General features: G+C 38.1%; 2 protein-coding genes across 5 annotated transcripts; one reads left to right on the forward strand and one right to left on the reverse strand.

Moving 5' to 3' along the window:
- The first annotated feature begins 4,175 nt into the window (after positions 1 to 4,175).
- Positions 4,176 to 26,929, forward strand: LOC124161558. Of its 2 annotated transcripts, XM_046537938.1 has the most exons (7): positions 4,176 to 4,282; positions 10,103 to 10,204; positions 10,387 to 10,456; positions 12,452 to 12,587; positions 13,947 to 14,099; positions 15,594 to 15,745; positions 26,606 to 26,929. In XM_046537938.1, exons 2-7 carry the CDS (start codon positions 10,135 to 10,137, stop codon positions 26,796 to 26,798), a joined length of 774 nt encoding a protein of 257 aa, XP_046393894.1. In that variant the 5' UTR covers positions 4,176 to 4,282; positions 10,103 to 10,134; the 3' UTR covers positions 26,799 to 26,929. The 2 variants fall into 2 exon arrangements, with proteins under 2 accessions (XP_046393894.1, XP_046393895.1); XM_046537939.1 differs by lacking the exon at positions 4,176 to 4,282 and having other exon boundaries at positions 10,118 to 10,208; positions 10,390 to 10,456.
- On the reverse strand, positions 18,489 to 25,623 carry LOC124161555. Of its 3 annotated transcripts, XM_046537935.1 has the most exons (7): positions 24,569 to 25,623; positions 20,661 to 20,866; positions 20,183 to 20,461; positions 19,549 to 19,587; positions 19,165 to 19,421; positions 18,908 to 19,076; positions 18,489 to 18,820 (listed from the first exon to the last, which is right to left on the reverse strand). In XM_046537935.1, exons 2-7 carry the CDS (start codon positions 20,863 to 20,865, stop codon positions 18,708 to 18,710), a joined length of 1,062 nt encoding a protein of 353 aa, XP_046393891.1. In that variant the 5' UTR covers position 20,866; positions 24,569 to 25,623; the 3' UTR covers positions 18,489 to 18,707. The 3 variants fall into 3 exon arrangements, with proteins under 3 accessions (XP_046393891.1, XP_046393890.1, XP_046393888.1); XM_046537934.1 differs by lacking the exons at positions 18,489 to 18,820; positions 18,908 to 19,076; positions 19,165 to 19,421; positions 19,549 to 19,587; positions 20,183 to 20,461 and adding an exon at positions 20,952 to 23,044 and having other exon boundaries at positions 20,775 to 20,866; XM_046537932.1 differs by lacking the exons at positions 18,489 to 18,820; positions 18,908 to 19,076; positions 19,165 to 19,421; ... (1 more) ...; positions 20,183 to 20,461; positions 24,569 to 25,623 and adding an exon at positions 20,952 to 23,741 and having other exon boundaries at positions 20,775 to 20,866.
- Positions 26,930 to 27,137: the final 208 nt, after the last annotated feature.

Raw genomic sequence — 27,137 nt, forward strand, 5'->3', positions numbered from 1 at the left:
GCCCCCACAAAGGATCTTGTTGTGTGTGTTTGTGTGAGTGAAAGTGTGAGTGTGTGTGTTTTGGGCTTTCCGGTTGAGAGGCTGGTGTTTGGTCCCTGCGGGGAATTTCTCCCCCTTCCCGCACACCAACGCAGTAACACTTCTGACTTGCAAGGTGGACGAGCAGGGAGAATTATACGGCCAATTGAGAATTTCTTTTCTTTAAGGTACAGAGAAGTCAAGAGTGGAAAAAATTCGAAATGTGGTGTTAAGTACCGAAAAATGATGAAGTTTAAATAGTTACACCGAGTAAGAAATTAGGGTATGCTAAGAAGAGTGGAAGAAAAGAGAAGCCATCCAGGAGCCTTAATGAGAAGACGGAGAACTTAGTTGGCCACATTAAGAGGTATGATGGCATGCACAATGTCCCAACTTATTCTGTCAATAAATCGACCTGATGAAAACAATCGTTGAAGGGCAGGTGGAAGGTAAGGAGGGCAAGGGACGGCCCCGAATAGGGAGGTTTCCCATTATTTTTTTATTGCCTAAATTGAAAGATTATTACTCCTGGAGTACGCATTTCACACTTTTAAATTTTTAAACGACGATATCTATTTTTCGCGATTAAATGAAAAGTGAAAAATTTCAAGCGCGCTAAAAAGCGACGGCTAAGTATGAATGCTGGGAAAACGTCGTTCTGGTTCCCGCTGCTGCAAGAGGGGTGACCTTGGGGCAAGGCCTTGAGCGCTGATACGACGCAGGATGCTAGCAGGTAGCAGAGTACCCTGATAGCTGGTAGCGCTTGGCTTAAATAATGATTATTAATACCCTATCAAACGAAGGAAACTTTCCGACCTTAGCCAGTTTTAATAGGTGATTATTAAGGCATGTTTCCCTGAGCTATGTGCCTCATGCATGCATTGGTAATCTCAGACGATGTAAAACTCCTATCTACTCGTATAGAAACTAGGTCCCTGTGACGTCACGTGGAGTGGCATCGCATGGGCGCCAATCTGGCCTTTTTCAAATGAGGATAAAATTGACCATTGCCATTCGTCTAAACTGGGAATTCTAAAACCAAATAATTTGTATATTATGAAAACTCTAATGGTGGGTAACGAATAGCAATCAATGCATTTCGTTTTTTTTGATGAAGGAAACTACCCTATTACATGGGACAGATTATCATGGATGTAAAAGAGGAGAAATACGTCACCATGAAGAGGCTACCGAGTAGGAGAGCGGAATGGAGAGCTGCGTTTAAATAAACTTAAATGACTTATGGTGATAATTATCCATTACGTTGAAGGAAATATGTGAATTTGAAGTCGCTATACTTACGCAAGAAAATTTTTAACAAAAAACTTGTTTTCCTAATGCTGTATGAGCCTTTGGTATGAATCAAGTCTAAGAATGTACGATGAGCACAAGTCTTTTGTGTGAAATATCTACAAGCTTAAAAGAGCTTAGTCTTAAATCCGATGAACTTTGATGTATACCTCCATATTGCCTCACAGAGTAAAGGTCAAAGCTTTAGTTATGTCTTATCCATACTCCTGAAATTTAGCAGCGAATTGCTTTAATTCGACTTCGAGCCGTTTGAAAATTACTTTTTTCTGATCATCGAGCTAAAATAGAGCTCTCACATGAAATGAAAGCTGCTGTTAACGTGCCCAGATAACTTATCTGTGCTGAACGCATCATGTATCTGTCACGTAATTCAAAATGAATCGTCTCATTTTCAGAATGGACGATGATTTACAACTTTCGCTAAAGATCCGTGGATCATTATAACACACCAGAATATGATATCGGAACCAATGAGTGAATAAGTGAAAAATATCACGTTCACGATAAGTTGTGGATATAAAAATCCGAGCACAAAGGTAATATCTAAGCAGTAGGAAAATTATAATGTGGAGCGAGTTAATCTGGGGTTTTAGATACAGGTTCGGAGAATGGTAAGGACTTTTTTGATGTATCTATGGGTATTATAGGGGATTTAGATTGCCGAGGATATTGATCTTTGATAGAAATAGAAGGAGGAAATGCCACAATCGGGGACTAAGCAATGCGGGAATGGATCTTTTTTTGTTACCTCAGGCTTGACCTTTTTAATTCAGGATATCCCAACTTTGTCTGTCAATAAGTAGACTATTTTGATGGAATTTTGATTTTCTTAAATTTATCTAATCATTCAAATTTCTGCACTGAAATTATTAAGTGGAGATCGCGGAGTTGGCTTCCCTTTTAGTCGGTCCGTATTCAAATCCCGGCGGAGGCATAGATTTTTAGGGACTGCTCGATTCCTTCTTCAGTACTTAGTGGAGGGCAGTTCAAATTCAGCACTCCGTCCCTCAGATGGGACGTTAAGCCGTGGTCCCCTTGGCACCTTTCTTTAAGACTGCCGTGATCGGATTTCTCTCCACCCTTCCTTCCCTTACCCTTCCCTCAAGCGCAAATCATCTCAGCTGTCAATCATCTACCTACAAATGCCACACCACACGGTATTAATCATGTAACGCTGTTTTTTCCAACTGGGCTCAATAGGTGATATAAAAACCATAATTAATGAATATTTTGCATGTATATACGAAAAAAATTATGTTATTTATATTTTACCCACATGATAAAATACCATGATAAACTAAATTCCTCTTCTTTGAATTGGCATTAGAGAAAAACGAGTCATTATTAAACCTCAGTCTAATAACAACACCTGATTGTGGGATATAAATTTGGATTACTTCAAAATTGGAGTCGGCAGTTGAAAAGAAATCACGCCAATGTTGACCACGCTTTCCTATTCTTCTTTTCTTAAGTTGTTTTCAATGCTTGTCTCTTTAATGGGTGGCTTTTTATTTCATTGAATAGCACTATCATGATGTTCATTTATCTCAGAGAAGTCATCTTTCAGATGGTCTCGTTTATGGTGAATTAGTATACTTAAGAGACTAATTGAGTTTTGCAGCGATATCCATATTGAATTTCTTTATAGTAATTTAGTCTCATTACTAAAATACTTATCCAGTATCTAGTACCTGCATTCTGAAATTTATTTCTTCCCTAATGTGTAATTATCAACATGATGTGACATTCAGGCCGCCAGAAAATCAATTTGCTATTTTCAAAACCGGATAATTCGATTTAGGCAATAAAAAAATAATAGGAAGCCACCCGTTTAAGTTATGTGTTCTGTACGCATGTAACGAGTTTTGACGAATCGCGCACCTATCTTTGTATTTTTTGAGTTCACGGATTAAGTCTGTCGGCGCCGGATCCCATATGCTCGCTGCACATTCAAGGTATGGCCGGAGGAGTGCGAAATAGCACCTTTCTTTCACAAATCTTCCCACAATACGCTTGACGAACCCTAGCTCCTTCAGAGCACTGCCACGAACATTTCTTAAATTTATATTTGTATGTGTTCTCCACCATAGGTTCGAAATTACCGTGACTCCCAAGTCATTCGAATAATCCGGCGCCTTTATGTTAACATTATACCCACATCACATTCGTGGGGATAGTTGGACGACCATCACAAGAGATATACAACCGTGTATTTCCTCAGATTTTTAACCTCTAGATCCTCTCTTTACTCCACGTATGAACTTTTATTTCAGCCCGATTGAAGAACTTCAAACTCAGAGCGATAGATAATTTTGCTATAGATGACGGTGCAACACGGAGTGGGAAATACGGACAAAATACATAAGTATACACCATTAATGTTTAAGTATTACAATTAAATTCATCGTTGGTTTTTGGCAAACACTATCAAATGTAAATATATCGACCTTAAGTTGAATGGAAGGGACTTTACACTACACAAAAGATACTATTAAAAATGGACTGCAGGCTGTCATGTCCTCCACAACTCTCGTTTCAAACGGTAGTTAAAATTGCTTCAATTTGCATGGAGATAAAATTTCTTTAATGGCTGAGACTTGACTCACAGGTGTCTCTTAAGGTTGATAATCACTTAATATACAATCTAATCGGGCAGAAAATCTGCGACATAACTACTTACCCATAGAGCATCGTGAGAGGCATTTTTTTATCATCTGTGAAGAAGGCGATGTTCAATGTATCAACCACATGGGTCGATGATGATGGTCGGTGCATTTATCTTGAGAAAAATCGAGGGGATGGTGCAATTTATTCCATTAAGAATATCTGCTTGGGGTATAAAAGTGAAATCTCCGCGTTTCACTGACGCATTTCGAAGTGTGGTGAGGTCGCGCGCAAGTAGATTTATCCAGAGAAGACACGCCAGTCTCCACATTCAAAATCCAAGGCTTGGGTGAGTGTTAATTCACCGATTAAAAAAAAAAGTGTTGAGGTCATAGGTGTCACTCATCATAGTTTAGTATAAAAATTCTCCTACTTATAATGTTTCATTACAAAAAAATAGCAATAAATCATCTGAGCGGAGCACTTCACGTGATATTTCAGTAACCGTGCGTTCTTAGAAAAAAAAAATCAGCGTGAAACTTTAGAACGCGCAGTAATCGCGTTCATTTTTTTCATGCGCTTTGCAACTGTGTTTTGTTAGTTCTAACCTCGAATCGTGGAAGGGGACACCTCGGAATGAAATTTCTTCCTGAACTCCCAGCCTCTCAACTCAATTTTAATACCTTATTTCCGGCAGTTTGCTGATATACTTCGGCAGAGTAATGATAGCTCACGTCCAATCAATTTTATCTAGGAACACACACAAGCTAATTTTATCGTTAAAACTAATGCCTATTGTTATTTTTTTTTCTTCGAATCGGCCTTACGATTATAAGTTACGAAATCATGTACGCCCTGATAATTACCACCACGGACCAGCACAGTTAATAAGGTAAAATTTTTTGAAAATATATCTTGAATTCCGCATTTGCGAATTAAAAAGAAAATACAATTAAAAAAAAAGGCCGGTGTAGTATTCCAAAAAAAAAACTATTTTAAAAAGAAAAAAAACAAATAATAATAATCAAATTTCATTTTATACAAATTTTTAACTGCTATTTATTAATGTATCTACATTTAATTCTAATGTATTATTCGTCAATTGTGAAGTTGTTAGATATAAGTCTTCCTGTTTCACACAAACCACATATAATACCGACTCGGCAAACAAATGCGCAGAAAATCATTGCCTATGTAAATTGGCTGGAGAATAGGGAGAATCACTGGTTCGGCAATTTCAAACACGCCTTCGACGCGGTCATAGAATCTCGAGAGATCCGGGCATATATTCCGTTTTTCCGACGACTTAATGATTTGATTGATTGACCATTTATTTTCTGATTTTGTCAGGTGTAGGTATAAGTAGAGATCTTCAATCACGTACTTAAGTATGCTCTTAACGTGAATCTTTATTTATCACGAAAAATTCCTCTATTTTTCTTACTTAATAGTCGAGTTATCTCCCTTCTCTCGCATCTCGCGTAACCATGTTCCATTGTGATAAATGACTGGAGGTTTTCCCATTGAGTAAGTCGGATTGAAATATTCGGGAAGTCCTACTTTGCTAAGGTGTGTTTACACGATGATTTCACCCACGCAGGTAGAAGCGTAAACATATTCACCATCAAAATTGCACCGGAAAAAACACTCAAAATTATACAAATGCATGAATGAATGTCGATTGAATATCTTTTGTTCTAACATTATGCATCCATCTGAGCACTTTTTTCCAATCACTTCCTTGCTCGGTAAATACTTTATATTTGGCTCATGCAAGGATGTCTTTGAAATGGAGCCAAGCGGAACCCGGTTGAAAGCCCAAGAATGCTTGATCTAATCATAATTTTTAGCATGGTAGAAATTTTTAGAATCCTTCGCCCCTCTATATTTTTCAATCACTGACTCTATTTCACCCTTTTCTCTCCCTACAAATTTCTTTCCTCACTAACCACTTCACGTGCTTCCTTTTTCTCCCATTCACTTCACCTTCCCTACGTCCTTTCTCCTTCGCACACGCCTTAAAGAGTCTACTGCGTAACATTCGCTGGTATTACCTACTCATAGAATTTACATATTGTATAAGACTAGTATTACATGTTTCTCCGTGGAAGCAAGGCTTGTGCAGATGCAGAGAAGTCTAGAGTGGATACATTTTAAATGAAGTGCTACCGAAGCATGATGAAGGTAAAATGGATAGGCCGAGGAAGTGCTTAGTGCTTCTATATCGAAGTCATCTAAAAACTTTAAGGAAAGGACGGAACAACTTAGTTGGCCACATTATTAGACATGATAACCTGACGAAAAAAATCGTAGGACAGGCGGAAGGGAAGAAGGGCACGGGACACCCCCGAGTGAGTTACGGAGGACGGATTATATTAAGAATGTGAAAGAGAAGAAATACGAAACTATGAAAAGATAGCAGATAGGAGAGCTACGCCAAACCAATCTTAGGATTGTTGACTGATGATGATGATAGCAACCTGGTTGGATGGATATAGGAGGGTGGGAAAAAAGTCCAGCAAGTGCTCTGAAGAGGTTGAAAAGGTCCTGCCGAAGAAAGCCGAAAAAAAAACCTTTAACTCGGCTAGAATCCCAATATATATTTCAAAATAGCTGAAAAAGGATTAAATCTTTTAGTAGGTACGAAAGTTCCAAGCAAGAAAATATCATCGCTAGCCAACAGTCTCGTCACTCTCGTCCACTCTGTTTTTAAAGTCGCGTCGACAACAATGAACGATGGCTACTGGTCTAAAGGAAGAAAAAAGCCTCGACCTACATCTTATCCAGGAGTTATTAAATACCGCAACAGTCACGATGTCACTATTTTCGATATAGACGTCCGAAAATTCTCTGTTCGTAATATGTAGTACGGCTGGTGACTAATCCAAATAAAATTCACGCTGGATAAAACAAATGACCAGTCTCTATTAAAATCAGAACGTTTATTGAATGCTGCAAGTCCACGATCAACAAATCAGACACGTATTTATCGTCCCACTATTTATAATAAGCCGTGAAGCGACTTTAAAAAAATCCCTATCTTATCACGTATTTGATGAACACATGTTAAAGAATGCGAGCGAACAAGACATTCAACAGTCATTAATGGCCTTATCTCGGGTCCGTAGCTGAGAGAGTGGATCGAATAATCTTTCGAAGGTGTTTGTCTAAAGCAGAAGGCTGAAAATTTACCGAAGGTCAAAGGGATTAGCAGTCGAATAGAGATAAGACACAATGCAGACGATGTGACGCAACAATTCAAGTGATCTCTCATGCAGTGAAAGAACGAAGAAATGAAGCAATATGGCGTCCCCATGAGTGTTTAATTCGCCAAATTCCGTTTTGAGAAACCTGAATTTGATAACCGATTTACGACTAGATACGATTAGGTCATTGACCCAGTAAAGCCAATGTTGCTTCTAAGAAACATCAAAAATGTATAAATTTTCTGTTCTATTCAGGAAATATTTAAACTACGCATAATTTTTTTGTGTAAATTGTAATGACGACATATTTAGCTGCCACGATAATTATGATAGTGTGCAAAATTTTCCAGTTTTCAAAATGAAAGATGTTGAAATTTCATTTCTCCTAGAAGTAGCTCTAGGTCAGAAGGAGTTAAGAGATTAAAGGGTGTAAATTTTCTGAATCGAGTTATAGGACTGATGACGAAAATGCCAAAACGACGAAAATGAAAACCATTAAAGTAAACGGTCGGAGGCCAAGCAGACTTCCAAGGCTCAAGATGTATTCACCATCTGGTGAAAAATCCAAAGTTTGGTTTGACCCTACTCTCCGCTCAATTCTCTCGTCAGCTTATCCTTTCACATCTAAGTATTTAATCTCCTTCACGCCCTTCTTCACCTGTTCCATATATTTAATTCGAGGCATAGATATATTGCAAAGCGAAATATTTTAATCTACAATATATGGAAATATTATTGGATGTGATATAGGCATTCTAGCAAAACGGTTTCATAGTGGTCGAAAAATCTAACCTCACTCATAACCGTTTACTCCTTCGAATGAGTGTTTTAAGACAAATATTTCGATTTGTCACTCAAAAAATGAAATATTTATAAATTAAGGTTATTGAAGCATTCAAGTATCAGGCTAATGGTTTATCGTAACTAGGAAGGGGCAGCAAGATGAATCCAAGACATATTTAATTATAAGGTCCATCCCCCGCAGGGGTTTGACCCCCCGAAATATTTTTGTCTTTTGCATAACTGCTTCAAATAACCCCCTCCTCCCAGAAATGTATTTATTTGTTTAATTCATTCAAAATTATTTATTAAATTTATTCAAAAGCAGCCTATTCCTCCTTTACTTAGGATATAAAACTTTGAATCTATAGCTTTATCACACATAATCATTAAAAACTATGACAATAATAAAAAATTAAGATTCAGCAGAATACAGCTTTTCAAAGCTGGCTCTTGAATGCTCCGAAGGGTGTTGAAAGATCCAGAGAAGGTAGACGTAATGTTAATGAATAAGGGAGGACGTCTGTAAAAAATTAATCTCTGGGAGAGAGAGAAAGACGAATTATACGTTGGTGTAGCAGGTGGTTCTTACGAAAGGCGCGGCTAAGAATGTGGAGTGAAAACGATGGTAGCATTTCATTGGAATCGTTACCCACCATTTAAGCCAGGGAAAATGAAAGAAAGAGCATAAATATACTCCTACGGGTGGATACATGGGACCGATGGAGGGACAGACATTATTTCAGAGTGAGAAGAATTACAGATGTTACGAAGGCGTTGTAGGACAATAGGGTGGTTTCCTATTATTTTTTTACTGTCTAAATCGAAAGATTATTACTCCTGGAGTACGTATTTCACACTTTTAGATTTTTAAATGACGATATCTACTTTTCGCGATTAAATGAAAAGTGAAAAATTTCAAGCGCGCGAAAACGCGACGGCTAAGTATGAATGATGGGAAACTCCGTGTGACGTCGTTCTGGTTCCCGCTGCCGCAAGTGAGGTGACCTTGGGGCGAGGCTTTGAGCGCTCATACGACGCAGGATGCTAGCAGGTAGCAGAGTACCCTGATAGCTGGTAGCGCTTGGCTTAAAAAAGGATTATTAATACCTTATCATACGAAGAAAACTTTCTGACCTTAGCCAGTTTTAATAAGAGATTATTAAGAGATGTTTCCGTGAGCTCTGAGCCTCATGCATGCATTGGTAATCTCAGACGATGTAAAACTCCTATCTACTCGTAAAGAAACTAGGCCCCTGTGACGTCACGTGGAGCGGCATCGCATGGGCGCCAATCTGGCCTTTTTCAATTGCGGTTAAAATTGACCATTGCCATTCGTCTGAACTGGGATTTCTAAAACCAAATAATTTGTATATTATGATTACACTAATGGTGGGTAACGAATCGCAATAATGCCTATCGTTTTCTTTGATGAAGGAAACCACCCTATTGAAATGAAGGCATTAACTGGGCGCTCAAGAATTTTCATACAGCCTTTTCCAAACGAGTCGATGGATACACATACATGAAACATTTTATGGATACGGCCTCGATTCATCTCCATACTTCTCTCGGAGCACGAGGGGCGGTGTGGCCAGGTTGGCTGGTCGGCGATCGCCGTGGGCCCCGAGCAGTATGAGCAGCCCCCCATACTGATCGGGGCCCACGGCGGCGGAACGGCCACGTCTATCGTGAAGCCTATATGTATGGGGTGATTAAAAGACACTCGTATTATTTGAACCAGTTTTTTTTGCTATTACAAAATTCTACTTTTTCAGTAGTTGATTTATTTACAACATTAGAGTAAAAATTATCTTAAAAAATAAATAAAGGTGTTTGAAGATAGGAGAGAACATGATGCTCTTTTGAAAGAGTTATTCGAAAAGGTTATTTTAATATTTTTTTAAAATTTCTGTGCAGTTTTGAGGTACAAATTCACTGAATAGATGATAGAATCATAAAATCCATTTCCGAGCGTGCAGTTTCCTAAAGGAATTCGCCGAATCCACCGAAAAGGGGGGGGGCCTTCATGAGCCCAAGTCGAGTGCCCCCAAGCACTCCAGAACGCCCATACTCTTTCAACCAGTAAACACAACGACGGAGAGTTAGTAATAGTATTCCTGGAATGTGTTCACCAATTTATAAGTCCTCCTAGCATTTAAATTAATATTATTTTATTTCAGCTGGTCTTGCTGGTTCATAGCTACTGCTCAGAATGAAGTACCTCGGTGCTTTAGCCGTTTTCGGCCTCATGGTCGTCTGCCACGGAGAAATGAATTTTCCAGGTGAGATTACATACCTTGAAATGGAATTGACCATTTAATTTGTTATTTTTCTCCTCCAATCAATACGATAAATCCATTATTATGGAAATATTGAAAAAAAAATTTCTTTCCGTATGCTTGATGACATTTTGGTTATCGCTTTATTTCTGTTTCATTCGTGTCTCCGCCCGGATTATGGCCAGGTGAAAAAACTTCAATGGCTCTCTTGGCTGAGATGTTCAACCCCCGCATTGAGACAGGCCTGCAACTAAGGTGAGTCCTCAGTTGAATAAGACATTACAGTATTTCCACTGACTTTATTTACTCACGAAGGTTTCCGTTGTTACTTAAATTTCCAATTCCAAGTATGTATCACTGGCTTAAGTCCACAGTTCCCAGCTGATGAAAGCTGTCTCCTGGGTGTTTCATAGATTTTTAGTTCCAGGCATATTAAGTCACATTTCAAAATTCAGAGTCATGGCATAAAAATTCTTGGACAGGGGTTAGGGAATGGGAATATGGGAAGGGTTAAGGGCACATTTAGGAAGGCGATGTTTAGGTTTTAAGGGAGTTTGGTAATCCCACAGGTGTTTCAGTGGTACATTTTCTGTGTTTTCAAAGGAGAGGGAAAATTTTGCTAGAGCTGATTTTAGATTCATTAAAATCGGTGTTATTTTGAGATCTTTTCTAATGTTTTGATTTTTAACGAACCACGGCCAATCATTTTACGGATTATTTTAATTGTAAAAATGTTTTCCCGGCAATGATTTAATTTAAAATAACACCTGCTAACGCGACACTAGTGTTATTTGATTTCATCTTTTTTTATTAGTTAATTGAGACATTGCAATATTTCCACCGAATTTGTTTTTGCACATATCGTTGTCACTACAACATTTTCAAGTTCATCTTGCGCAGCCAAGCTCCTCCTTAAATGTGCCCCACTGCTGAATGAGAGGGGAATGAAGGAGGAAGGATGGGGTTTGGGTGTCGGAAAGTGGGAACATTAAATGCTGTGGGGCAAAGGGCCGGTTTTTAGATTATATCCGGAGAGGAAGGGGGCAGGATGTGTTCCAGGGTATTATTTCGGTATTTTCAAATTTAATTTATCAGCAAAATTTTTTCCTTTGCGCGCTTTCAAAATTATTTTTTTTATCGTGAAATACTTGCGGTGAGGGCAGTGGCGGCTTGCACATGAGGTCTCTCGGACGCCGCCCCTCCCAAAGATTTGAGAAAAAAAATAAAATGCTCATTCAATTGTAATTATACATCTATTTAGCCAAAGTGACCAATCACATACATCGAAAATGTACGAAAAACACGCAAAAATAGCGCGAGAAGTTCGCATTTGTAGCCACGGGGCGCTGGACGGAACGTCCCAATCCATTAACATGCAGTTATATGGAGAGTGGTAGTGGTGGGGGCTGGTGGTGCTATGACGCGTCCAGGCTTGGGCCTTATGGAAGTCTTGGGCAGAGCATGCGCAGAGCCGAGAGTTTGGAGGAAGGTGGAGAAACTGACCCAGAAGGTTACCCAAGATAACCTTTATCTGTGAAAAATGTGATCCAAATAATCAAATAGTGATCCTGAACAGTCATTTTCTCTCAACTAGGAACTCATTAAAACTAGGAGCTCGAGAACAATAAAATTGTTTGACAATGCACTTTCGCAACCTACATGATGTATTTTAACGAAACTAATTTGGAAAAAAATCACTGTCGCATAAATTTTAACCTGAAAAATTCTCTCTTTGGAAGCACAGTAGCAGCTCAACAGCAGAGCTATGTTTCCATTGGTGACCAAATATCGAGACTTCATCTCGACAATCATCTCCGAACAATGTCCATGGGGGAGTGGTCTCAGCCTCCGAGAGGTATGCGGAACTCGAGTCTTGGAGATTTATCTCAACATTGTGTCCACTGAAGGAAAATTGCGCCTCTATTAAAATTCTGAAACCTGGGATCAGTCTCAAAAGAACTAAATTGTTTCGGATTTGGAGATTTTTGTCTCTGTTGTTGGGAAGCATGCGTTTACACCGGCAGCAATATGAGACTTACTATCTTACGTTGTCTCCGTGAGTGGTCTCAGTCCCATTTCCACTTGCGACTTAATCGAGTCTCGAGACTCAATTTGGAGACTTTTAGTCTCCAGTGACATGTAGCATATTTATATGGTAGGTCACGAGCGAGCAATATTTCGGAAATATGTATCAACGTGTATCGCAAATTCTCATTTATTTTCTTTTCTCTCAAATCAAAACGCGGCAAGGCTCTACGAATCGAGGTTTAAAACAAATATGAATGACTACGTTGACCGCATGCTGAAGAATGCTTCACAGTACCTGTTGGACAATGGCTTCGAGCCCATGAAGTTGCCGGACATCGTCAAGCCATTTTCATTCAAGGTTTGTGAATAACTTTATAACAAATCATTCTCTACGATTATATGAGGCCCTTTCCTTACAAGTTCGTCAAACCAACCCAATTTAGTGTACTAAAATTGGCTGAAAGATTAACATTTCAACCAATATTTATATTTTGAATGATTTTCCACCAAAATATATAATTAAATCGTTTGGAAAAGTACAATAACGTTTTATTATTAAAAAAATATATAATTGTTGGAAACCGTTAAAAATTGGACCGAATCATGATAAAACCTATGAATATGACATTTATAATTTTGTCTCGTACATGGTCGGTTGATAATTTATTTCAATAGTTCTGAGAGGATAGTTACAATTTTTAATCACAGTTAGCACGTAAATATTTTTTACAAGTTCAGCTAATGCGTATTTTGCAACGTAGCAATATTTATAACCAAGTGATCGTTTTCAGACATTTATAATACCCATCTTTAGCATTTCATCAATACCGTTGCGTTCTATGTCTCGTTTGCCAATAAACTCTTACCAACCATTATTTCTTTCTGATTGCTTCACTCCCTAATTCTATTTCTGCCGTGTTTATTAGGCTGAGATGTACTTTAGCTCGACAGCAATTAGTATTTTCATTCTATCCACCAAGTCAAAAATTATAGAATATCAAAGAAAAATATCAAATTCTATCTGCAATTTATCATCAACTCAATGATATCGGATGTTGAAATGAAGTTATAGTGGTGTTCACCATTTTTGTGCACATGAGAAGTAAATTATTTTTCACAGCGCTTTTCGGATTTATCGAGTATTTTTATAGAAGTTTTTCTTTTTAGCTCTTTATCTGAATGCATTCCTGATGGTCTCATCGATCCTCATAGACAATCATCTCGCTTTTCAATACTTCTCTTCCCGTTACAGAAATTTGCATTGAGAGGAAGTTATTCCAAGCTTTTATGTGCTAAGAGTAAAATTAATGGTATCCTTAAACATCTCCATACTAAATTAAACTTTAAAAATTATGTTGATTTAGTGTCTTGGAGAAGAAGTCTTGAAACAATTCATTCTTCCTGCCACGTTTCCTCTCCCCATATTGTTATTGTGAATAACATAGTTCCCTTTATGCTTTTTAAGGTGTTAATTTTACTCTTTATAATTCAGCAGACAAATAAATTTCACTCCTTCGAGTGTTATCTTAGGTTTGAGTTTCCTGCTACCCCAATCATTCTGCGGTTCCCTGACAGGATACTTAATGAAACTTCCAGGATCATTAATTCAATGTCTGAATAGGTCGAAGACACTGAGTCGACATTAAACATAGATGTCAAGAGGAAGAAATAAAACTAAATTTAAAACTGATGTTCTAATTTAAAACTGATCCCGCAGGACCTGGTTGGAATCGAATGGCACGGAGAATTGGATCTAAACCACGGCTGGCTCCAGGACTTGAGCACTATTTTCCGCAGCGGAGACGTCACCGTTGAATACCAAGACATGAAGATGCTCATCAAGGCTCAGTTGGGCTTCAAGGACTTGGTGGTAAGTGATGCAGTTTTCTTCCGCAGTCAATACATTAATTGGACAATAAATATGAATGATAGTCGCTTGCTCTTACTCCTGTTGCCATGGAAAACCAAGATGGCTTCTTACCTCGCCTTCACTCTTCTCTGTCTTTCGTCATTTCTATTTCTGCTCAAAATCTTCTTTTATCCTCCAGTACTTATTCTCTCCAACGCAGTTTTTTCTCTTTCTAGAGGTCTTTTACCATTGGGCTTACCATTAAAAACCTCTTTTATCATCACGGCGCTGTCCCTTCTCGATGTGTCTTAGCCATCTAGTTACAAGCGACGGTCTAAATTGTAATTTTCCACCAGTATTATTTAAAGGGCTACTACTCACTTCTATGTATTCATATCGTCATCAAGTAGAGCTTCTGAGTAAAAAAAAAACTCCTCTAGAAATATTTGTATTTACCGTCAAACAGAATGAAAAACATAAGATGATGTTTTAATGTTCACAAATAAGATTAAACAGAGAAATAGAGAATACAGATAATCAGAGAATAAGAGAAAACAAAGGAAGATTGTCCTTACAAGCAATCGCATCGCCACTGTATGCCATATTACTGTTCACCATTCGAAGCAATGACGGAGATTTTCACGATGACACCAAAGAAACACTTGCGAATCGTGAGCGAGAGTTCCACCGCCGTGCACACGGCAAGACTATCATGGCATCCTACCGCGTGAACGGCTGTGAAACTTACATGCATTGCCAGGGGCGGTCTGGCCTGGACGGCAATCGCCGTAGGATCCCACAATGCTCGTGTCTATCGTGAAAAGTATGGGAAAGTGTACTAAAAAAATGACTCATTACTTGAATTAATGTTTTTTGCAACTAAAAAATTCTAGATTGTCATTAGTTGCTTCTCACTGCATGTATACTGAGTGTAGTAAGAATATTTTAAAAAAATCAGTAACATAAAAAGGTCAGAAGATAAAAGAGAACTTAATGCTCTTTTAAGGGTTGTTCGAAAAGATTATTTTAGAGGTTTTTAAAATTATAGCGCAGTTCCAAGGAATTAATTCTCAGAATAATAGAACCATCATGCATTATTCAATTTTATAAGCTGTGGAATTCTCACTTTTCACAGTATTTCTTCTCACGAAATTGCGATTATTCATAAACTTTTACCCGGCTTTCAAGAACCAGAATACCGTTAAAATCTATTCCCGGGCTTGCAATTACCTAAAATTGTCCCCCCAGAGGGCCTCCCGGTAAGGGCCCCTGCTCATGAGCCCCAGCCGAGGGCCCCCAATCACCCCAAACCGTCCCTTTGCATTTCTATTATCCAAAATTTCCCTGGACCGGGAATCTTACCCCTGAAGTTTGGTTTTTCTGGCAACTGCGCAGACAACTGCGCTATCCAGGTGAAATTCAAAGGTCCGTGGTTGGATTCCCAGTCCATGCACATTTTTACACATGGAAATTCGTGTAAAAAACACCATATGTTGTTTCATTTATCCCTTATAGTTTGACTACGACTTCGTCGCAAAATTCATGGATCTCTCGAAGAAAGGTGAGGCTGACGGCAAGGCTGCTGGAGTGCTCATCGCTTTCTCAGCCCTCGTCGATTTGAGCAACGAGACGATCGCGCTCCAGGACTTCGCCATTTCGCACGTCTCGTGAGTACATACTCATTCCATCACCACGGACTCATTCACGGGCCACAGTATACTTGCAAAGTTCAAGAATACAAGCACTTTCAGAAGAAATCTGCTATACTTCAGGAGGTGGTAGGACACACAATTTTGAGTAAAATTTCTCCATTGACGTGGGATCGCAACTCCTTTGCTCCTGAGCTATGGCAACGCAAAAAATTTTTTGGGTGCACTTCGCAGTTACCATGGAAACTGTTTTTCTTGTTTATCAAGCCTTTTTGGCATTTTATTGAATACTAATTTGGACATTAAATGACTAAGGTTGGAGGAAAATGTGCGATTTTAATTGTCTAAAACAATTTATGAGCTACATTAAGCGAGGACTTTGAGAGAGTACCTACCAAAAGATTTCGCAATTTCACAAAACCGTTGTCATGGTATCTGCAAAATGTATCAAAAAAATGTTTGCGTTGCCATAGCTGCGTAATTAAGGAGTTGCGACCCCATTGTTATGGAAAAAAATGCTTGAAATTGACTCTCCTACCACCTCCTGAGGTATAGGAGATTCCTCCTGAAAAACACCACGTATAACCTAAAGCTTTCATTTATTGTTTAAAATGTGTTGAAAATACTTTGCTTTATGGTAGTAAGAAGCCTGACCTATTACTTGCAGACCCCTTGTCTATTCTATTCTATACATACAAGATGTCTATTGTAGACCCTAAGGCATCATCACCTTAAGAAGAATGGTCAGTCCCATTCGATTGGCCGTGTTTTGCATTATTTCGCGGAGATTTCAAATTATAACTATCGTATTATCGTACATAAATTTTCAGGGGATACACTACAGAATGTTTTCATCATTTACCTGTACCTTAAATTTGATAGTTTTAAACCTGAGTAAATACTGTGAATATTTTTCAAATGGATGATGCAGGAAAATTTTGGGTAGGATCAAATGTACTAACTCTGACAATTTCAACTTCATAGCATAAATTTTTATAATTCATGCGTCCAAAAAAAAACCGGTCAAGCAAAATTTTTCAACCTTTGAAGTGGACACATCTCTCACTAGCGATCGCCTGAGTATTTTTTGCGACTAATTACTCGTTTAAAGCACTATGGCTTATATCTTAACTGTATATTATTATCTAACATTTTAAGCGTATATGCAACAGGCCTTCTTCAACATTTTCCAGTATCTCATATTTGAATAATTTACACCCGAGGAAATATTGCGTTAAAATTTCAGAATTTGAAATGAAGGAATATCTCGATAATGTATACTGCGCATCATTATTATTAACCCAGATAGCACAAGATTTGTAATACCACTGCAATACCACCACAATACGATCATATTACAAAATGGAACTCTTTGTATTCCATTTGTATTCCAATTGTATTACAGTGTCAAATGTCCTCTAATACAATTGTATTATATTCGTATTACAGGGAAAAATACGAAACTTTTACAAATTGTATTTCTCCTGTAATACCATTGTATTACAGAGAAAATAAAAAGCTATTACAAATTGTATTTCTCCTGTAATACCATTGTATTACAGAGAAAATAAAAAGCTATTACAAATTGTATTTCTCCTGTATTATCTTCGTATTACAGAGAAAATACGAAAGTTTTTACAAAAGCTGATCATGTTAATTTTACATTTTTAGAGAGGTGAAAAGGAAAATATACTCTAAAATAAATAGTATAACTTTATTTGATGAAAAAAGCTATATTTAATGAAATATTTCTCATTTCATAACAATGCTACACAAGGATTTCATTTATGTAATATAAAGAAATTTCAAAGGTAAAGAATATAACGAAACATTGACAAAAAATTTTGCAAATCATCCTCAGAACTATATTCTGTGATGTGAATCATCACTGGTATTATCCTGAACAGTAAGAAAATGCTTCATGAACATCTGAAAAACACAATGTGCTAAGTGCGACCAAGGTCTTTACCTTCAGTGCAATTCTTATAATCATACTCTGCAATATAGTAAATGAAATATCTATTATTCAATGACTCTACTGTATACGGGACAAATTTTGTCAATACATTCATTGATAATTTGTCTTCATTCAATAGCTGTGTCCAAAACGGAATTTTAAATTTCTGTACTCCTTTGAATTTTCAAAAAAATGTTTTAACTGAAAAAATACGATTTGATGATTTGAACTTATCTCAAAGAGTACTCCAAGTACTAGAACAAAGAGTATTCCAAGAGTACAATTGTCCGTTGACTAACACTGTTGAAGTTTGACATTAAATGATGAAAGAGCACCGATCATGTTTTATCAATAACAATCATTCTTCAAACTTTGCCAGACATCTCATAGAATGTGGTCATGATAGTAATTTTCCACCGAAAATTCTCCACAAGTCAAGTAACGGCCCCAGACTCGACGCCTTGGAGCAGCTAGAAATTCTTCGAGGCCAAAATTCCCCGTCTGTAATGTTAGTCAATGAACAATTGTACTCTTGGAAATTCCCCCATTCTCAATGTGTTTTCTCAACCTTAACCCCCTCCTCCAACCCCACCTACATACTCCATCTCCCCTCCCATTCCTACTGGCCCGTGACTTGACGCTGTAAACTATTCCCCCAACCTCTCCCCTAACCTTTCATCCCTCCCAACTACTATATATGTGGTAATAATTGCATTAAAAGTGACTGATGATGATACTATGTAATCGAAAACAGTTGCAGTAATTATGAAATTGTGGAACCTGCCATTGTCTTTGCTTCCTGTACAGTTAAAATGCTTCATGAATATCTGAGAAATACCTCATGTTCAGCTGGGTAATGCCTCATGAACAGCTTGTTTGTAACATTTACGTGGGCCATAATACAGTGTGTGAGCGGTTCACCCCAACACTTCGGTAACAGATTCTGAACACTTGCTGTCACACTTCTGGAATGGTTCATGAATAGCTTATTTTCACCAGGGTAATTAAGCATAAATTACAATTTCAACCACTAAGAGGAACTATTTCGCCTTTCCGCCTATTACTCTGGTAGAGCCAGTTGGAAATTTCTCTCACAAACTTGGTGTCTTCGTAGATCTCCCTTTTCCTTGCAGCACCTGTAAATATATTGAGATAACATTTTTTGAGCAGATATGAATGAAAGAAAACCTTAATTATCACTTAATACGCATTTGTTAAAATACCTGCCAACAGTGATATTAAATTTTTTAAGCCATTCAGGGCATGTTTCTTCTTTTCACTCTTCCCCTGCCATGTGTACTCCGCAGCCACACAGTTACTCATAATTTTTATTAAATTCTTTCGGAGGAACTGTCCAAGATCTTTTGCATGTATCTCTCCCATAATATTTTCCTGTAATATTTAAAACTGGTCAGTTAGGACCAACACAAATCACTTTTACAACATTATCTTTTATGAGTCATGCAATGAAGTAAATTACCAGATATTCCTTAAAGGCAGGGTCTCTGCCTAAGAGATCTTCAACTTCTATAAGCTCTTCCCTGCTTTTTACCGGCAAAGTGATGGGAGGGGTGTAGACTCTGCATTGCGGCTCATAATTGTTATGCACTTGCTTTTTCCTAAGCAAGTCCAAAATTAATTTGGTATCTTCCTTTATAACAGCCAAATCTTTTTTGATGTGAGCCACATCTTTTTCTAAAATGGAGAGCCTTTCGGAAAAATCTTTCTCTTGAACACCTGAAGAGAGGTAAATTTCACAATTATATTGTTCAGCTTTTTACAGTCACATAAACTGGATTTTCAACATAATATATAGTCGTTGCGCCAATGATAAAAAAGTCATTAAAAGTAATCAAATACTCACATTCTTCACCTGGCTCCACTAAAAGCATAGATTCACACTCTGAAATGTAGAGAAAAAATTGACATTAAAATACATATTGGAAAAATTTTTTTCTTGTTTCATGAAGCATGATTAAACAATGGCGCAGCAGGGGGGGGGTTTGGGAGTTTAAACCCCACCCAGAGCTCAGAGAAATGCCTAAGTTTAATCCATTTTACTTTATTTGATTGATATTACGAATAGAATAGTGTACGGATTAATAAAATATCCCTCAGAAAGCCGCAAAATTCACCATTTTGAACCATTTATCTAAAAATTCCGCAATTTATTAATCTCACACCTATCTCTTATCCTGGTGGGTATACCATACCCTCACACCTCAGTATTAGTTGCCACCTATCTCTTTTCCTGGTGGGTATTCCACACCTCCAAACACCCCAGTATTAGTTGCACCTAAACCCCCCCAGCCTTAATTCCTAGCTGCGCCCCTGTGATTAAATACTTATATTTTAAAGCCACTACTGTTACAATAACTATTACTGAAACTTCAAAATTGTCATTTGCTTTTATATGTGCAAATTATTAATAATGGAAATTTGAGCAGTCTTCCTATGGTGCTACTAGCGTTACATGAGGCAATCATTAAGTTACATACCATCTCCATCTTCTATTAGAGATACAGGGTTTTCTAAATAATCCACTATTGGAGCATTTTCTTCAGCTTTCTCCCTCATGGATGGAGGAGAAGGGATTCTCTTTCTAGGAGGCATAATGATCTCTTCCTCCGTACTTTCCTCCCCAGGTTGAGTCCTCTTGGCAGGAATTCTTATCCTTGCCTTTCTGATTTTGGCATCAAGTAGCACTTTCTGTGCTTTCTGGCATGACTTAAGTTTAATAGCCAGGGTTTCCAGCTCTAGCGCTTCTTGGAAATCACCTGAAAAGTCAACATATGCGCTACAATCAACTCAGGAACCTGTCACACATTACCACATCATGGTTTTATTACAAATCAATTTAACATTATATGGGAACATTCGTAATAGTTATGAACAAAATATTAGTCAAGCTTTGGATATGTAGCAATCGAAATCACTCCAACGGTACTTAATGAAAACTTACTGAATACTACTTACAAACTGAGGATGACATTTCTAACACCAACGTAAGTGACCATGAATCCTCTGGCTGTGTTTTCATTTTGATGGCATCCATGACATTCACACTTTTACTAGGAGGCCAAAGGACATATTTATTTCCATCAATCACTTTTACCCAGTTTTCAGGTACCACGTTAAAAATGCAGCCATCTGCCTCCAGCATCTCTGCCACCAACCACATCCTAAAACATGAGATAAGAAATTTTTCTGTTAGATAAAATTTGATGAATGGATTGATTGTTGAATTATAATATCTAATCATCTCACCACTTCCACGTCAATTATCATGGAGACTGTGCAGTAATTCTGCCACAAAGTAAACATCACTTCCCAGGCCCATTGGTACCCTCAATGCTTTTCCTTTTACTTTGGAGATAGGCCATTTTGCCGGATTCAAGAGCTTTCCTGCTTTATAAATTCCAACTTTTGTTGATGCACATGGGTTGAGGAAGAAGTTTTCGACAGTTTCAAATTTTTGTCCAAGGATCACTTGGCTCCCATTGCACGTTCCAATGAAACGGATGACAACAATATCACCAGAGTCCATTATGACACAGTCATTAGGTGGTTTGGCAGCAATTTTGAAGCCGTTGCATTTGATGTATGAGTATGCTGGTTCAGTGAAACCTAAAGGTATAGCATTCTTCACAGACTTTGAACATGCTGCACCTTCAATGTCTGACTTCCCAAGTAATTTCTTTGCCTGTTGAGTTGATGACTGTTCTGTCAGCCTGCGACATAACTGCTGCAGCGGTTTATCAGGTTTTCTCAGCACTTTTTTAATTGTTTGCAGTCTGTTTTCAAACTTAAAAGCACTAAAAACATCTAGCGGCCCAAGGGACTTAACATTAGAGGTGATGTGAATCAAGTTGTGCACGTTATGTGAAACACTTTCCTCCCCATAAAGTGCAGGAAAATTTTCAACGAAGTAGAGAAGTAGCTCTTCTGCATAATCGACATATTTAGAAATCAACTCTTTACTTATCAAAATTCTGACAGCGGTATGCAGACAAAGAAAATGCTGAAATACTGTACTGCAAACAGAGCCATTTAGAACAAATGGGCCAGTATAGAGAAGAAATTGTCTGAATTCTGTAGCCTTCCAACGTAAAAGCTCTTTTAAAGATCTGGGCTTCCGCACAAAGTCTGAAGAGACAAATGACACAATATGTTCTAGACGAAGGTTGATTAGGTTCAGGTTTTGAGAAGAGAGCCGCACAGAGTAGCTACCTTTGGTGAATGCCAGTAAAACTTTCCTCATTACACCTAAGCAGATCAAGTGCATATAATCAATTGGAAAAGCAGCCACAATGTCCAGGTTTGGAATTTTTAGAAGAGGAGTTGTGCCAACATGATGAATGTCATCTCTTTTTTCCCTAAAACTTTCATTGGTCCTCAGACTACAGTGGCTGTCTAAGAAAGACACTCTGTTTTTTATGTAATCTCCCTCAACAGTGCATTTAGGGCAACTACTGTATGCCGTGTGTGACTTTATTTGCAGCAGAAATGCACGTGCTGGAGCATCACAAACAAATGAGTGAACAGACACCTTAATATTCCTACTACCGACATTAATTCCCTCATCAAGAGTGAGACACAATTCATCAATGAAATTGCCCATGAAATCATCGCAACTTTCTGGTTTCTCTTTCCCATGATACACCCCTACAGGAAAAGGGATGATTTCCGGTAATTCCACGATGGCAATTAGTATAGGCCATAACTGACTTCCACTGCTCTTAGAAATAGGAAGACCATCTACATTTATTTGCAAACTGATGCTGTCTACAATCTTATAATTATTTTGAAGTATGTCCAACAGCAAACACCGCAAGCCTAGATGAGCATAGACCCCACACCCCATTTTCCTCACCTCTGTATGTCGTGGTGTTTTAAGCAATGTTCGACAGTCTGATGGCAACTCTTTTAGATAAGGACATGATTTCAATATTTTTAGGAGACTGTTTACTTTGCTTTGAGGAATATCACTGGCCCAAGTTGATAATTCATTCCTAAATGTGGAAAAATCAAAATCAATTGGCAACTGCTCATCCTCAGAATCTGAAAGTGGTTCTAAAATTTCTATGTCTTCATCCTGAACATCACTGATATCACTCTGAAGCCAAGAAGTATGTCCCACATTTTCATTTTCATTAAAGATGTGTTCTGGTGATAATCTAGGTTGCTCTGTGACACCTGAACAACAGGAACCATCAACTCCCTCTCTTTCCACCTCAAAATCATCATTCGAAACAATTTTTGCTTTCTGAAGCAACCTGCGCTTGTGTCTCTCTGAGACACTTTCTATATTTTTATACCTATATTTTGGCATTGTCAAACTGAAGATTGAACTTTTGGTTCTGCAATTGAAAAGGGAAATTATTATAATATGCCAAGTAAAATTAGGATTCAAGTTAATTTTACTTAATTATAGCTTAACCTATCACAAAATTCTTAAGCAACTCTATGTTAACCTATGCAGTCTTTCTTTTGATGGCAACAGAAATTTCATTTTCCACTTCCCACAAGCATAGCAATTACCACTTCAAACTATTATCTTGAACAATTTTCCAATACTTGCATTATTTTTTTACAATACCCTCCATGTTATTTAGGCGCTACACCGGAAAATGTAGGGGTGGATTTTATTGAGATATAGGTTCCTATAATTAGTTTAGGGTATTTGGTTTTCCTCAAAGAAATAAGTCCTAAGATGAAGTTATTCCATGCGGTAACAATATTACCTAAAATTTCGTTGCATTGCAATTATCTCAATATTGCAACAATTGTTGCAATATTGAGATAAATGTGGTATTTGGCGGAGGCGACTGACAGGTACGATCAAGGCCGGATCCAGGATTTCGTTCTGGGGTGGAGGACAAGGATACCCCGTAAAACAAAACGAATGCAATGATAACGGGACCGTATTAAAAATCGACTTTCCCATTTTTTAAAGGGTCTTGGGGGAACTTGCCCCGTGCGCAAGTTGTTCTTTTTTCAATTAATATAAACTAAGAATTGAATTCTTTGTCTTTTGAGGAGCGTTTACAATTTTTAAACGAAATTTTACGATAAATATTAACTTATATTTCGAGTTCTTTATAAACATCAACATGGAAATTGATGCTGCATTAAATGCGTTAATATTGACCTTAGAAGTTCGTTTAAAATTTGACAAGGCTCAGAAAAAAATGAGGAATTCAATTCAAAGTCTGCAATTTACGTGCAAGAAACAATTATCCATGTGCCAAACACACATATTAAGCAACCCCCATGAGTTGACCTCGAACCGATGCCACTGGTAGGGTCGTAAACCCAGAGAGGAGGGAGCACATGTGCTCCCTCCTCTCCGGAAGCACATCTGCTCCAGTCCTCACTGGAAGGGGTTGAAAAAGGTTGGAGCTGAAAGCGTGTGATTGTCCGCGACACACTTTAACGAATGTCCTCCAAAAATGCTCCGTACCAATGGCGCAGCGAGGGCGATAAACAATTATTTAAGGCAATGGGCACTTCTTCAAGTCTTCGCAAGGTTGGGTGCCTCTTTAACTTTCACAAAAAAGTGGTATTCACCCGAAATTTTCTCTTGCCTCACTAATTACATTCATTAAAATTAAATTTTTGTTGACATCCTCGGTCTAGTAACTTGTTAGGTAATCGTTGACTCTTTAACATAGATATATCCGTAGGGATTAATAATGAATAAAACGAGACAGCAACACGTCACTATTACAATAATTGCATTATCAATTGATACCAATGTAAAACCTTTAGGCGCCTATTAATAGGCGCCCTTAAAGGTTATAGAGAACAACCACTTCCCAAGCTTAACTCATCAAACATTTGTATGCATGCATCGATTAAACCAAATATTGCCATAATCTTACCTGCAGCAAAAACCGTAGGTGCTGGAGCTGGCAAGGTATACCGCTGTCGCAGCCGTAGTTTCAAAATCAAAATCAAAACGGAGCCGGGGTCAAAATCGGGAGGATATTCCAAAAACCAAACGAAGCAGGGGTCAAAACCGGGAGAAAAGGAGTCCAATGCGGTGCAGGGGTCAAAGTAATCTACAAAACGAATCAGAAAATGTGCGCCAGAGCTCTCACGACCTTCTCACAACGAGGTATCAGCAGGGCTTTTCATTAATTGTTTACGCGATCGCCAAGACGACAGATCAATAATAATAATAAATCTGTATTTGCCCGGAGATCTGGTACATATACATATATTATATACAATTGAGTATTTTAACATTAAGATTCAATAAGATATTCATCAATCGAATATAATAGGGATTTCGTGACAGGATCGCGAAAATCACATTGTTGCTCTTCACTAAGCCATTTCGAACATTCCGCCGCGTAAGTTTCGTGCTTCAGTTTACGCGACGAGAGTTATCAACGAAAACTCAGTTTCCGCCGCGTAAACAGCAGACCGCAGTAGACGACGGAGCCACATACTGTTAATATATGTCGTATATTTGCTTTGCCATGTAAACAGCGGTGTTCATTGTAGTTGTGGACGTAATTTCATTTCGTGCAAGTAATAATTTGCATATTTAACTGTTAATTTCATGAATTTTACATTATTCTTGTCTCTTATATGCTTCTCATATTCTCTTTTCGTAATGTATGCCTATTGGAGTTGGAGGTATCGTAATATTATTGTGGAAATGTTTTATATTTTAAAGAGTTACTGCAGTATTCATGAATAGCCCTGCAGGAAAAGAAGTTCGACGATACGTATTTCATCATTGTTTTGCGTATTCCGGGCGGTTGAGGGATTCTCCTGGTAATACAAAGCTTTTACAATTGTATTACAAATGTGGTATTTCCCTTGTATTTTGGCTTTGTATTACAACTGAATTGCGAATCATCTGTATACAAGAAGTTTGAATACAACTGTTATACAGTTGTATTACAAAAATCGGTACAATTTGTAAACGTACAGAAGATATACCATTTGTATACAAATGCTTGTGCTATCTGGGAAAGTATTCTACCGAATAAGGTAGGTTTGCATGGAGCATTTAACAAGTATTCTGGCAGTTACGCCTCCCTTTATGTATTTCCCTCTTCAATTCACAATAAGACCTACTCCCTGTCATTCTATAAAAAAAATCCAGTCCCTTCATTCCTTCTCTTTTTTATCCAACATTCTACCCTCTAACACTGTTTTCAAAATCCCCTCCCCGCTCAGTACTCGCTCCATCCATAACATCTGTCTCGTCTGCATCTCAAATAAAAGCTTCATCTCCTCACCCAACATGTCCAGCACTTCGTCATTCCTTTCCCTCTCCGTTCATATTACATTCTTCTCCACACCCAAAACGCAACTTTACAATTTTTTAAACCACTCTAAAGCCTTATTCACGCCATGAATTTACTCGCGCGGGTAGATGCTTATACACATTCATAACCATAATTGCACCGGGCAAACAACAAAAGTTGCGCAAATGCACAGGTGAAAATCCAAGAAATTGCGCCTGTTGTAATTTTGTGCTCTTGTCCGAGCATTTATCCCTCCAAGTTCATGCATGGACAAATGGATCCTGCGAACACGTCCTGCTTAATAACAAGTGTACGAAGTTAAGCAGAATATTCTGCGTATAGTCATCTCGGGATTTCCACCGGTTTAGACCACACTATAAAGTAAGCACGCGCAATATTTCTTTTATTCAGGCATTTACCCATGCACTACTTACCATTTTAATTTCCAATGCATAGTTATGAGTAGAAATTAGATTTTTCATTAAAATTCGTACCATGTGTTTGTATAAACATCCGGTTGCTATGTTAAAAAAACAAGCGAACAACGGCACAGAATAGAATTAAACCGGAGGGAATGACGAGGCAACTTTACGCAAATAATTCGCCGGGAAATAATTACATCACATTTAAAGCATGGTTTTTTCTTGCCTACAGTGACACTGAGGTGGAGTTCACTGGTATGGGTACCATCGGTGACTTCGTGCTGGACGCCATGACCAAGGTGGTGATCGACGTGTTCGACGATGAAATCATCAAAGCGGTTGAGACGGAGGCTCGCAAGGCCATAGAGGACGCCCTGGCCAACATGGATATCGGAGACATCATCCACGGACTCTCCAGGCTCTGATTTACACTTCCATCTCAAAGGGAAGAGAGCCAACACCTCTGAAATACTCTGCGTTGAAATATGTACTCTCATTTTGTGATAAAATAAAAGCTACAAGACCTCATCCGCAATACCTTGAATGATGACTCGTATATGACCATTTTATTCCGAAGAAAATAAATTCATTCACTCACCCTAGGGTCACCAACAGATCACGTTCAAACTTAGAAGAGTGATATGGAATGAAATTTTGAGTGGTTAGTGAAGCTTCTGCTTAAGTGCCCAATGGGCCTTTTTTCCGAGATATTATCGACAGAAGGTGGTACTGAAACTCCCACATTCATGCAACCCGTGATTAAA

This window comes from Ischnura elegans, chromosome 6 (genome assembly GCF_921293095.1).
Source record: "Ischnura elegans chromosome 6, ioIscEleg1.1, whole genome shotgun sequence".
Classification (NCBI taxonomy): domain Eukaryota; kingdom Metazoa; phylum Arthropoda; class Insecta; order Odonata; family Coenagrionidae; genus Ischnura; species Ischnura elegans.

Excerpts from the sequence above, each read along its gene's own strand:
- LOC124161558 (XM_046537938.1), top strand. The coding sequence starts at position 10,135 with ATGAAGTACCTCGGTGCTTTAGCCGTTTTCGGCCTCATGGTCGTCTGC. Across the intron at positions 12,588-13,946 it reads TCAAGCCATTTTCATTCAAG|GACCTGGTTGGAATCGAATG; the intron begins GTTTGTGAATAA and ends CTGATCCCGCAG. Across the intron at positions 14,100-15,593 it reads TGGGCTTCAAGGACTTGGTG|TTTGACTACGACTTCGTCGC; the intron begins GTAAGTGATGCA and ends TATCCCTTATAG.
- LOC124161555 (XM_046537934.1), bottom strand. The coding sequence starts at position 23,016 with ATGCCAAAATATAGGTATAAAAATATAGAAAGTGTCTCAGAGAGACAC.